Source organism: Mercenaria mercenaria, chromosome 16 (genome assembly GCF_021730395.1).
Source record: "Mercenaria mercenaria strain notata chromosome 16, MADL_Memer_1, whole genome shotgun sequence".
Classification (NCBI taxonomy): domain Eukaryota; kingdom Metazoa; phylum Mollusca; class Bivalvia; order Venerida; family Veneridae; genus Mercenaria; species Mercenaria mercenaria.
In genome coordinates this window covers 67,362,526-67,374,575 of record NC_069376.1, presented here as the reverse complement: position 1 = coordinate 67,374,575, position 12,050 = coordinate 67,362,526, and the positions used below count along the sequence as shown (strand labels likewise).

Here is a 12,050-nt window from a genome sequence, read left to right as displayed (position 1 = left end):
AGGCGGTGCACGATTGTTTTTTCCCTGTTTATGTGTATGCATGTGTGTGCTTGTGCGAGTATGTCTTGGGCAGTGCCCTACGGTGTTGTCATATCTTACTTGTCTTGTTTATCTATGTAAGTTAGTTATATGTGATTGTGTGTGTGTGTTTGTCTTTTGTACGTGAGTGTCTGTGCTGCTGTAGTTTACGTTGTAGGGAAATTGTGATTAAGGAACGTAGCATTTCCTATTCAATATTCATCTTGTTCCACTTTCACTTTCACTCCTCGACCCCTTTTACCCCCTACCCTTACTACCCATTTTTTCTGTAATTTGCACAAAATTGATATGTTCTTGTTGGATTTTTGAAACAACACGTCTATAATATTTTTCCATTACAGCTTCTTTTTGATGTGGACTACTTTGCAAATGCGTGGCTCTGAGGCTATGTTTGTGGTGCTTTGTGCTTTCAGGAAATCTACCCTTACCTATTATCAATTTTTTTCAAATTTTAGAATCAAGAGATGAAGCAAACTACGATTTTAATTCAATTTTCTTTAATTTTCCCTTTCTTTTCAATGCATAGATTATTTATTTTATATAATTGGCACACATAATTATATAAGTTCAAATTTTATATGAAAATAAAATACTTTTATGTCTGATTCAGTAGTTAAGACTTTCCTTCAATTTCGTTTCTAATTATTACTTAAAGGATTCAGTAAATCGTTTTGTTGATTACAGATCGATCAAGCTTGTTGTAGTGATTATGAACTGATTTTATTGATCTGGGATTATCAAGAATCCAGTGAAGTAAGAATAAGAACCATAATAAAAATAGTTAGGAATGCCATAAACATATACGACATCATTCCGGTCTAGATGGTAGGTACCAGCACCAGTCAACATGTATGCTCCAACTTCATTGCTGTTATCGTCTTCAGGATTTATGTGCAGGTAAAGCTTAGTGCTGCCATTGATTCTTAAATAGGCATTTATAAAGCCAATATCTTGAAAATACTTTGTTAAAGTCACAACAAAATGGTACACTCCAGGCACGTTACATACAAATTTCCCTGTGGTGGTGTTATATGCATTTCCAAAGTTAGTGTAGGTGTTCCGGAACAAGAGGGCTGTGAAGACTGACGAATTACGGTATATATTGTACGCTGTGAATGCCACTATGTGCTCTGTAGATAATAGAAATGTTAAAGGAATTATATTTATATTCGTTTCCGAGAGAGATATTAGAAATGCCCGTGTCGATTATTATTATTTAAGAATTACATTTTTACTGCGAATGATTCGTAAGAAAAATAATTAATTATGCAACGTGATTTAGATGAATGAATCAAATATCATAACTTTTTACCACTTTTGTCTCTAGCTTATGTTTTTATTACAAAACTAGCACTGCCCTTAACTAATAGAAGTTATGCAGTTAAAAGTGAAATGAACCGTAAAACGTCTTTCTGAATAATATTATAAATACAACATTCTTATTGCCGTTAGTTTGTTACGAATAGAAAAGTTGACCACAAGTTCTTATGTAGTCTTTACTAACTGTACCGCTTAAATAAGCTCTTGCAATTCTGTTATATAATTACATGTTATACTTACGAGGACACGTTGTCCTGTTACATGTGCTAACATCAGTATAATCTCCTACACATGATCGACCAGTCAATGAAGGCGTTGGACTGGTACAGGATCTTGATCGTGTACGTACACCAACACCGCAGCTCTCAGTGCATAATCCCCAGTTTTCCCAAAGAGACCAACCGCCATCTAGTAAAATACAAAAACAAGTCATAAATGGATTTTGTGTTAAGCATATACCTTAACCTGGCATGGTGCATATAAAATACTTGTGAAAACGTTTTTCCATAACCGGCCGCTTCGCTTAACTCACTCGTGAACGGGTTTTGCCGAAGGAAATGCCAATTTGGTTTTACATACGTAGTTCGATGGTTACTATTTACGAGTTAAAAATCCCGAACGTTCTCGCCATTATCATGTCTAAATGTTAATTAATAATATTGTTCATTTTTGCAGAACCTACCGAAATGCTATATGACAGTTTCGTATATTTACGTTATTTTAATGACCGAGTCCACAATCTAGCATTTTCTATATTTACGTTAGCAACGTCATTATGCACAATGTTGTTTAAGAAATAATAATATATTTCATTTTGTGATTTGTCGATTAATAAAACATTGTTTGGAGTTCAGATAAGAAGCAATTATATCGCAGCCCGAGTGATATAATAATGAGCATCTGAACAACGATATATGTATAGATGATCTTTAAAGATGAATTGATATGCCTAAAATGTTTCACATATTCAATTATTCTAATCACATTTATTGATATATATCAAATTAAAATAGACGGAATCACCCTTTTATTTTAGGACAGATCCTGTATTGATTCAATTTGTACAAATATGTATTGCAGAGATTGCGCAGGTAATGTAGAATGTAAACATCATGTGATTTTGAGTCGTAAACATCTTTAGTCATCCCAAACTTTTCTTACTATATTATATGCCTTATGAAAAAGAAATAGGACCTTGTTGGACAGGTAACGAGCCATATTCGTGTTTCTTCTAGATACAAAGCGTTTACTCATTACGAGAGCGCATACATCATTGTAAAATAACTGCTCTAAATCGAAGCAATTTTTAGGAGGTATATAAATCTTACTTTTTAATGGCTTCATGTAAATTCAAGCCACTTCAAGATCTAGTATGTAACGTTTTCTCCTGCCAACATCTGTGTTCAAATATTTAATCTTAACTGAGAAATGACATTATGCCTTCGGTTTTTCAGACGTGCAGAACTATATTAAAGAGTAATATGCAAAAACATATATTTTATATAGAAGTTAGAACGTCAAAAACACAATTTATTTAATACAATGTATTCATTCTAAAAACAGGGTCACAGTTATCATCCAAATACGATTGTAAACAACAGTAACCCGTAACGAAAATGAGTAAAATGGGTTGAGCGCATCTCTGCTGTTCCCACTTCTGTTATCTATGGCTGAAACAATGATACGCACTTGACTTGACTTGACTTGCATTTATTTCACGTCGACGCTAGCGAATAAGTACAAACACATTTTCAGAAAGAAGCCGCAAACCTGAAACGGGAGTAACTGCTTAATTTGAGGTGAAATGTTAATTCAGGACCTTCCGTGCAAGTAAATCCTACAAGTTTTGAACAAAGGTTGTTTTTCTTTTCCATGTCTGCTTTTTGACAATAAATAGATCAGACGTCGTCAACTTTGAGCAAACCCCCAAAATGTTTGTATGGACGCCGCCATCTTGGAATGGACGTCACGTCTTTTTACAACGCAAGTCTACGAGAAAAAGCATAACATCTTACTTTTTAACTTCATTTTACATTTTTTCAAAAAAGTGAAAAGGTGCCTGAAGATATTAACCTTCTGGTATTACACTGTAACGATGCCATTTTTGACAATTTTACATACAGTGTAAATAAAATATCGGATGTCAAAAATTAGGTTGGACAGACTTTAGTATGATGCAAGTGAACCTACTCCAACCTGCCTCGTTCTGAACAACCTACAATTTCATCCGCCAAATCCGTAACGGATTGTTTGAGATGAATATTCCGGTCATAGCTTTCGTTGATTCAAAAGGTATCCAAGTGGTAGTAGAAACCTCTAGATGTTTGAATATACAGTTGAAACTCGATATCTCGAACTAGCTCATCTCGACATTTCGGCTATCTCAAACACATTTTCAAGTCCAGGCCAGAAAACAAGTGCAAAATTATTATTTTAAGTCGCATTTTGATTATTTTGAAGTAAAACGCTCGATTTCTTGGAATACAAATGTATCTTAAATTATATTGTAGGTCTATAAGGCATGTATGTTTAATGTATAAAATACGGTAATACGCCTAGATACATGTAAAGTATACCACAGGATTGGAAACCTGAACGTGACGATATCTATAAAAATATGTTCCACTATTTCGCACAATGTTTGTGGGGTCTAGCCAATTAGTATGTGTTGCCTTATCAGATTTCAGATAACTACCTGTACATGACTCCCTGTTACATGTTTTCACTTCTACGGGACTTCCGTGACAATATTTCCCAGACAGTGATGGTAATGGATTTGAACATGTCCGAGCTCGACTTTGCACTCCTCCACCGCAGCTTTCACTACACGAAACCCAATTTCCCCAACTTGTCCATCCACCATCTACATCTTGTCAAACAAACAAATAGCATCATTTACATCGGATAAATTGTAACGTTTATAGTAAGTTAACATATATTTTGTGTCTAAAGGCAAAACTAATGAACCTCTGTGTACGATTAACAGAACTGAAATCACATACGAATAGTCACTGTCATAGAAAGATATAATAGACAGGATGCAATGCATCGCAATATCCAACTCTCAAAAACCAACACATTTATAATACTTAAAACAAAGCTTCATTAATATGTGCTTTATTAAAGAAAAAACAATCAACGGAAATCTAACTCTGCTTACACTGCATTAGCAGAAATACCAACCGGAAATAATTAATTGGATGTTTGCGTTTGGGTTTATTTCACTTGGTATTCAACAGTGTTTCGTATTGCTATGGTATAATGTGTTAAAATAGAACAATATTACAGTGAACTAGATTTATTGTGTGACAAGAACATGCTTGGTGTACTCTTTGTCGTGTTCGGTGTGTTGAACTGTTGCGCAAGCGGGAAATGTTTTTAACAAAAATACAAAATAGATCTTGTTGATAACTGACATATAGTAAATAACTTAATTTGACAAAAAATAATGTTGATTTGAAACAAAAAACTTGAAATTTCGTACAGGTAACGTGGTAGTAATTCGCCGGATGTGCCTTCGTAATCCGTTCGAAACTAGTCTGTATTTATATTACATGCCTCCTTATGTAAGTTGCCTCTCCATAGTATGTGCTACTGACCGGGCTGTGCTTGAATACAGATTTATTTGACTAAGATTAAACTCCAGTAAAATCTTTGAGAATATTCCTTATGTCATGCAAACAATTTTTAATGGCGTGCCGGCCGGTACTCGTAGTTAAATGTTTACCCGAGGTCCAAAAAAACTTAGTATTGACTTTTAACCGGCAAGATGTTCAAAAACTATACAAAAACTATGGTGCCACCTTCCGCCTTGTAAATGCCATTTTCATGCCAGCGTTGAAACATCTATGGATTATTTTCAGCAACATTATATGATTTCAAGCTTGCGTCAGGAGTGCTTGGTAAAATAATAGGAGTTATTATCCTAACATCTACCTACCAAATATCAGCGTTGTTACAACAAGTCATAAGATCGTATATTTCGCATCATTTTCAACTCATTCATATGAATAAATAAGACAAATCTTCAACGCACGGGCAATGAAAAAGACAAGAAATGCTGATTAAATATGATATATTTTTTCTACATAAAATATAATAGCTGATTAAATATGATATATTTTTTCTACATAAAATATAATATAAGAAACCAAAATTAATTTTTATCTACGTATTTTCCAACTCCATTTATTGGTTTATATGCTACAACTTACCGGCCGTTTGATAATAACTGTGCAATGATTTGTTGCAATATGCACTGTATAATGTATGTCTATAATAAGACGTTAGTACCTGTCGTCCCTTAATCTAGGGTACAGGTTTACTACATGATTGGATAACGTACAGCGGCGGTATCCATAATATATGTGTCTGCTATATTTCGCACAATGTTTGTGGGGGTCACGACAATTTAATAAGAGTTGCTCTATCTGATTTCAGACCACTTACCTGTACATGACTCTCTGTTACACACCTTCACTTCTACAGGACTTCCAACACAATATTTCCCAGTCAATGATGGTAATGGATTTGAACATGTCCGAACTCGACTTTGCACACCTCCGCCGCAGCTTTCACTACACGAAACCAAACTTCCCCAACTTGTCCATCCACCATCTACATATTGTCAAACAAACAAAAAATAGCATCACTTACATCGGATAATATGTTATGGTTATACTAAGTTAACACATATTTTGAGTCTGAAGCCTTTGTGTACGATTCACAGAATCAAATCCACTTACGAAAAGACACTGTAATAGAAAGATATAATGGACAGAGTGCAAGATATCTCGAAAACGAACTCATTTATAATATTTAAAACAAAGTGCTAAATATTGTATCATAAGAAGAAACACTAACGGAAATGTAACTCTGTCTATACTTCATTAGCAGAAAAACCAACAGGAAATAATTGAATGGATGTTTGTATTTAGGTTTATTTCACTATTCCGTATTGCTTAACAATGGTATAATGTAGTTAAAATAGAACAGTATTAAACTGAACTAGATTAATTATGTGACAATAACATGTTTGAGTTACAAGTTGTGTCATTCTCGGTGTGTTGAATTCTTCGCGAGTGGGACATGCTGTTAACAAAAATACAATATAGCTTTTGTTGATAACTGACAAAAAGGAAATACTAGTAACCTAATTCGACAAAATAATGTTGAGTTTAAAAAAAACTTGAAATTTCGTATAGGTAATGTCGTTGTAATTCGCCGGATATGCATCCATTCGAAACTTGTCAGTATTTATATTGCATGCCTCCTTATATAATTTGCCTGTCCATAGTATGTTTTATTCATCGGGCTGTACTTTAATACAAATACAGATTTATTTGACTAAAGATAAAGCTCAAGTAAAATCTTTGAAAATATTCCTTATGTCATGCAAACAATTTTTAATGGCATGCCGGCCAACAGTCAAAACTGTTTACCCGAGGTCCAAAAAGACTTAGTTTTGACTTTAAACCAGCAAGCTGTTCAATAACTATACAAAAGCAGTAGTGCTACTTTTTCCCTTGTAAATGCCATTTTCATGCTAGCGATGAAACATCTATGGATGATGTTAAGCAACGTCATATGATTTCAAGCTTGTGTCAGAACTATTTGGTAAAAAAAAAGTAAAAGTATTTCCTAACATCTACTTACCCAATATCAGCGTTTGTACAACATATCTAAATCGTAAGATTGTACATTTCGCATCATTTTCAACTCTTCAACGCAAGGGCAATGTAAGACAAGAAATGTTGATTTAATATGACATATGTTTGTTAACCAGGTTTTCGTAGTTATTAGATTTAGGGGTATGTCGTCGGGCGGGCGGGCGTCAAACTTGGTTTCCGCAAAATTACTTTAGTTTGGAACAAGCTATAGACACCAAACTTGGCCTGTAGATAGATGGTAAGGAGACAAAGATTGGGATTGCATTTGGAGTCATTTCGATTAAAGTTAAGGTCGCTGTTGCTAAAAATTGGTTTCCGCATGCTAACTTTAGTTTGCATTGAAATTAATCTTGGCCTACCGGTAGCTAATAGAAAATTCAAGGTTTGGATTGTATATGGGGTCATTTGGTACAGGTTCAAGGTCAGGATAACTTATTTAATCTTCATACTTAAAAAATTCCACGGTGGCGCAGTGGTCTGGGTTGGTGGGCCAAAAGCTACTTTTTAGTCAGTGGTACGGAAGGGGCGTTGGTTCAAATCCTACTGAGATCCATTTTTTCCCCTTTTTTGTGATAAAGAGGTCATTTTAATGTAATTTGGTCAAGGTCAAGGTCACAATCACTAAAAATAGGTTTTTTTCTCTCTAAAACTAGATTTTTTTCTCTGTGTGATCATCAAAAAAGGTGGTTTCTGCTTTATAATTTTTGTTTGGACTTACTTACTGCCACCAAACTTTGTGTACAGCAAGCTTATCTAAAACATTACCTTTGAATATTTAGGGTCACTGTTACTAATAATAGAAAAATGGGTTCCACTCAATATCGTTAGTTTGGGTACACTTATTGTCAGTATACTTGGTGTGTAGATAGCTTTTATCAAACATAAAAGATTGTAAATGCATTTGTGATCACTTGGATTATGTAGCTAAAAATAGAAAAATGGTGTCATATTTGAAATAAAACATAGATTTTTTTGCTGTGGAATGGAAGAGTGTCGGTTTAAATCTCACTGAGATCCAATCGTTTTTTTTTCGTGGTTTTTTTTTTCGTTTTTTTGTTTTGTTTTGGTAACAAAAAGGTCATTTTAAAACCATTGGGTAACTAAAAATAGAAAAATATGTTCATAGTTATAATAAAAAATATAATGGCCCCTTTTGGACTTAGAAAATATCACATTTCTTGGTTAAGTTTTGCGTTTAGGTCAACTTTTCTACTTAACTGTCAAAACTATTGCTTTAAAAGTTGGAACAGTTATTTGCCATTAAAAGCTGACTCAGAAAATACCGTAAATCTACATTACTTTTTGCGAGAATTATAGCCCCTTTTGGAATTAGAAAATCAGATTTCTTTAGGTCAGCTTTCCTCCTATCCTATCAAAGCTATTGCTTTAAAACTTGCAACACTTGTTTACCATCAAAAGCTGACTCTGAAATTACCATAAAACACACGGGTAGGACAAGATTTCTATTATACAGAGATAAAAAAATCAGATGAGCATTTGAGTTACTGTGACTATCATACAATTTTGCAATGCACTTCATTTTGCAAAACCAACTTACTTACACACAACATTAATATTTTGACTATCCATTACTTTCACCAAATTACCAAATCCGAAAATGTTCACCATGTTTTAAAAATGTTCTGACATTTCATTTATAAAAGCTGTACAATCATTTTTTAAAGGTATAGAAGCAGATCAAGCAGACATTATAGCCTCGCCAGCTCTCTAGACAAAACGGCATTTGCAAAACCTTTGAATTTACAGGTCTGTAACTAACTGATTGATATAACAGAATGTATCAGATTAGAAAAAGCGAATAATTATTTATATCATATGTCAGAAAAGGGATCAAGTGAAAATGAAACACAATAAATGTAGATGTTCTTGCTGAATTGCATAAAATAATACATAAATAATCTGTAAAATAGTCCTGAACATAAACAGAAATGTTTAGCAAAAACGTTAAAAATGAAAACTTTCATTTTGACATTTTACCTGAAATCTTCTCCAGATTCTCAAATAACTCGACTTATTTAACAAACAGAAATAAATATTTTTTTTGTATGTTTTTATTAATTACATATCGTTCCATTATTTAAGTACAAATCTAAAAACATCACTGACGTCGAAACCGAATTATAACAAGAATGATGTAAAGGCTTTATGACACATGCTACCTGAAAACGTTTCTTAGAATGCTTGATTTTATAAGATATGAATTGAAAAATAGGAGCATGCCCCAAACACTCCCAATAAAATATGCGTGCCTTAATGCTGACGATGGAAACTAATTCCATTTGAAATGGATTGAAACTGTAAGAGGAATGAAGTACATAATGAATATATATTGTTGTAATATGGTTTAGTTAAAATTAGGCATAATTAAAAAAATACTTGAACAATAATGTCCTGATAATATGCGCATGTCCAGATCATGCTGACGACATCTACACAGTTTTAATTGAATGGTGTAGAATCTGTTAGAGGAGTTGAGTTTACATGGTACCTATGTAGTTGTATTAGGGCTAATTTGAATCCAGAAAAAATGTATCATAACTCAAAATTAATAAAACATGAAAGTTCTAACAATATGGATATGTCCACTTCATGCTGACATACACAGTTTTATTTGAGTAAATAGAGTTATATATACAAAATTGAGTGAAGGACAGACTGTTAAATACTATATGCCTTCCGATTGGCCATCAAAATGACATATAACGATTTGGCATTGAATGAGAGTTTTAACCCTAATGTCCGTGAAGATTTCAAAACATAATTTATTCTTTGCTGTTTTATTTTTTTTCTGAAATCCGTGATGACAATAAATAGCAATTATAATAAATAACATTTTTCGGTTTTTATTTCCTTTTTTTTTTGTGTTAAACATATAGGCAGTCTAGGATGCCGTTTTGTAATTCTCCATGTACATGTATATACTTGAGAAATTTCTGTTATTAAACTAATACAGTTTACTTTCTGCTGCTTTGAAGTATAACTTTGGTCAAACTTTAATGAAAATACTTGAAAGAACTTGAACACGTTTACAAATATTCTTGACGATTTTGTTTTGTTGTTATTTTCTGCTTGTTTTAGCCGAAATATATTATATTAGATAAAGTGCAAGAAATAAGATGTAATATTGTATTCTTAAGAACACATTTTTGCGAAAATGTCAGCCATCTTGGATGCCATATGGAATATCTCCATAGTAACCAACAAGAGAGAGTTATACTATGTAGAAAATACTTGACATACATTATTGTTGCCTAGTATGACGATAGATAACAGATTAGTCAAAATACAAAGTAAATAATGAAAATGATATATACTCAACATACATTTTCTTAAATAAAATACGGGTTTGACCTTAAATTTTACCTTGACCTTGAACCATCCAATACCCTTTTTTGACAGAAATTTTAAACTGTCTAAACCATAGTATGATATTTGAAAATAAAGTTAATGTTTAGTACATTTTGGAAAGGAAAGATCCATTTTAATTAATATTGGTCCTATCTGACAAAACCGGTGACCATCTTGGACGCGATCTTGGATTTCTCAGCCCGCACTAACTTGAGTTAAATAGTTTTGTCAGAATCATAAACTTCAGATATTTGCCAACATTTTGGTATATGGCATCCTTTGTTATACTTGTGTGACCACCTACCCCTTGAAATAGGCCTGTTCTTTTGCTATTAATAGTCACCCTACTAGAATAGGTCTGCATGAAATTTATCGACTTGTGGGAAGATTTTTAAATCTCTATAAACACCATGCAGACATATTCCACGATAATTAACTATTACATAAAAATATTGTACATATAAAAGTAATCATTCCAGCTTAAGGCTTTACATAATAAATAGGGTAAAGAACATATAAAAATTTCATCAATCGTATCTTGAAAATATTGATATCAAAACAACTAACCTTGGTGTTTTGGTACAGCAACAACGATTATCAAAGCAATGACTGTAACGCATAACACACTACCCAAGGCAAAATTAATATACATAAACAATTTAATGCGTTGGAGTGTATCTTCTTTTAATTGCGTTTTCTTTTTTAATCTTAACTGCTCATACAGTCCTTCCTCATTCACTGTTTGTTCAGGTTTTGAACTTGCAGAACTTTGAAGAGGTGCAGAGGTTATTTTCATATTCTCATAGAAAGTCGTCTCACAATCACTACTAGGTTTCGTATTAATGTCATTGAATTCCATTTTGTAATAGATTAACAATAATGAACAGCCGTTAAACTTTACGTAAATATTAAAGTTTACATCAAAAATTCTTCATTTTATCATCAAGTGCTCAAGTCCGCAGTGTTATATAACCAACTTTCTGTCTTTTTACACCTACGTTTATGTGTATTTTATTATCTCTTAACTGATTGATTAAAAGGCAATGCGGAATGTTTAGGGCAACGTTATCAGTACATAGTCTAAGTGGCACTTGAGGTTTGCTGTTGTGGTATGTTTTTGAAAGGATAGAATATAATAAATCGCAACAACTGCAGACTCGGTTTGATCGAATCTGTTCATGAGGGGTAAATTATGAATGAAATGTTAACACCTTCGCGTTCCGAGTACCGGCTTCAACTGAACTCCATAGTCTTGATTACGCTATTCGAGCTACTAACCATGAAGCTGAATAGTCTTTCGAAAATCGCGTTATGTATGGGAGTAAGTCCGTGTACATGCCAGTGCAATTTTCGGCAGAAAATGCACAAAAAATAAAGAATGGAACAAAGCAGTGTAAGCTAAGGTATCGATAGAATATTGATTATATCTATCGGTAATGTTATTTACGAAACCAGACACACGGACCTTTGCTGAAAATCAGGTTTTTCAAACATGTTCTGTTTTTGGTAACGTTCATTTTGACCTAACAGTGATCTCGATCATGCCAAAAGCAATCCCCTAATATATCTTTCCTTTTAAGCTACTTACATGCAACCTTCAATTACAATATCTTTCCCCTAACTAGAGCTACTGAGAGAAAATTGTTTCTTCTT

General features: G+C 33.3%; 1 protein-coding gene across 1 annotated transcript; it reads right to left on the bottom strand.

Annotated features, from left to right (window-relative positions):
* Positions 1 to 519: 519 nt before the first annotated feature.
* LOC128549375 (A disintegrin and metalloproteinase with thrombospondin motifs gon-1-like) lies at positions 520 to 11,335 on the bottom strand. Its single transcript, XM_053526004.1, has 4 exons — positions 10,965 to 11,335; positions 4,055 to 4,228; positions 1,600 to 1,818; positions 520 to 1,169 (listed from the first exon to the last, which is right to left on the bottom strand). Exons 1-4 carry the CDS (start codon positions 11,254 to 11,256, stop codon positions 760 to 762), a joined length of 1,095 nt encoding a protein of 364 aa, XP_053381979.1. The 5' UTR covers positions 11,257 to 11,335; the 3' UTR covers positions 520 to 759.
* Between the last annotated feature and the right edge of the window lie 715 nt (positions 11,336 to 12,050).

What these genes read in the sequence shown, in the direction of transcription:
- LOC128549375 (XM_053526004.1), bottom strand. Translation starts at nt 11,256, where the DNA reads ATGGAATTCAATGACATTAATACGAAACCTAGTAGTGATTGTGAGACG. An exon ending in TAACAGGGAGTCATGTACAG is followed by an intron (nt 1,819 to 4,054) that starts GTAGTTATCTGA and finishes TGCCAGGTTAAG; the next exon opens with GTATATGCTTAACACAAAAT. An exon ending in TAACAGGACAACGTGTCCTC is followed by an intron (nt 1,170 to 1,599) that starts GTAAGTATAACA and finishes TATTATCTACAG; the next exon opens with AGCACATAGTGGCATTCACA.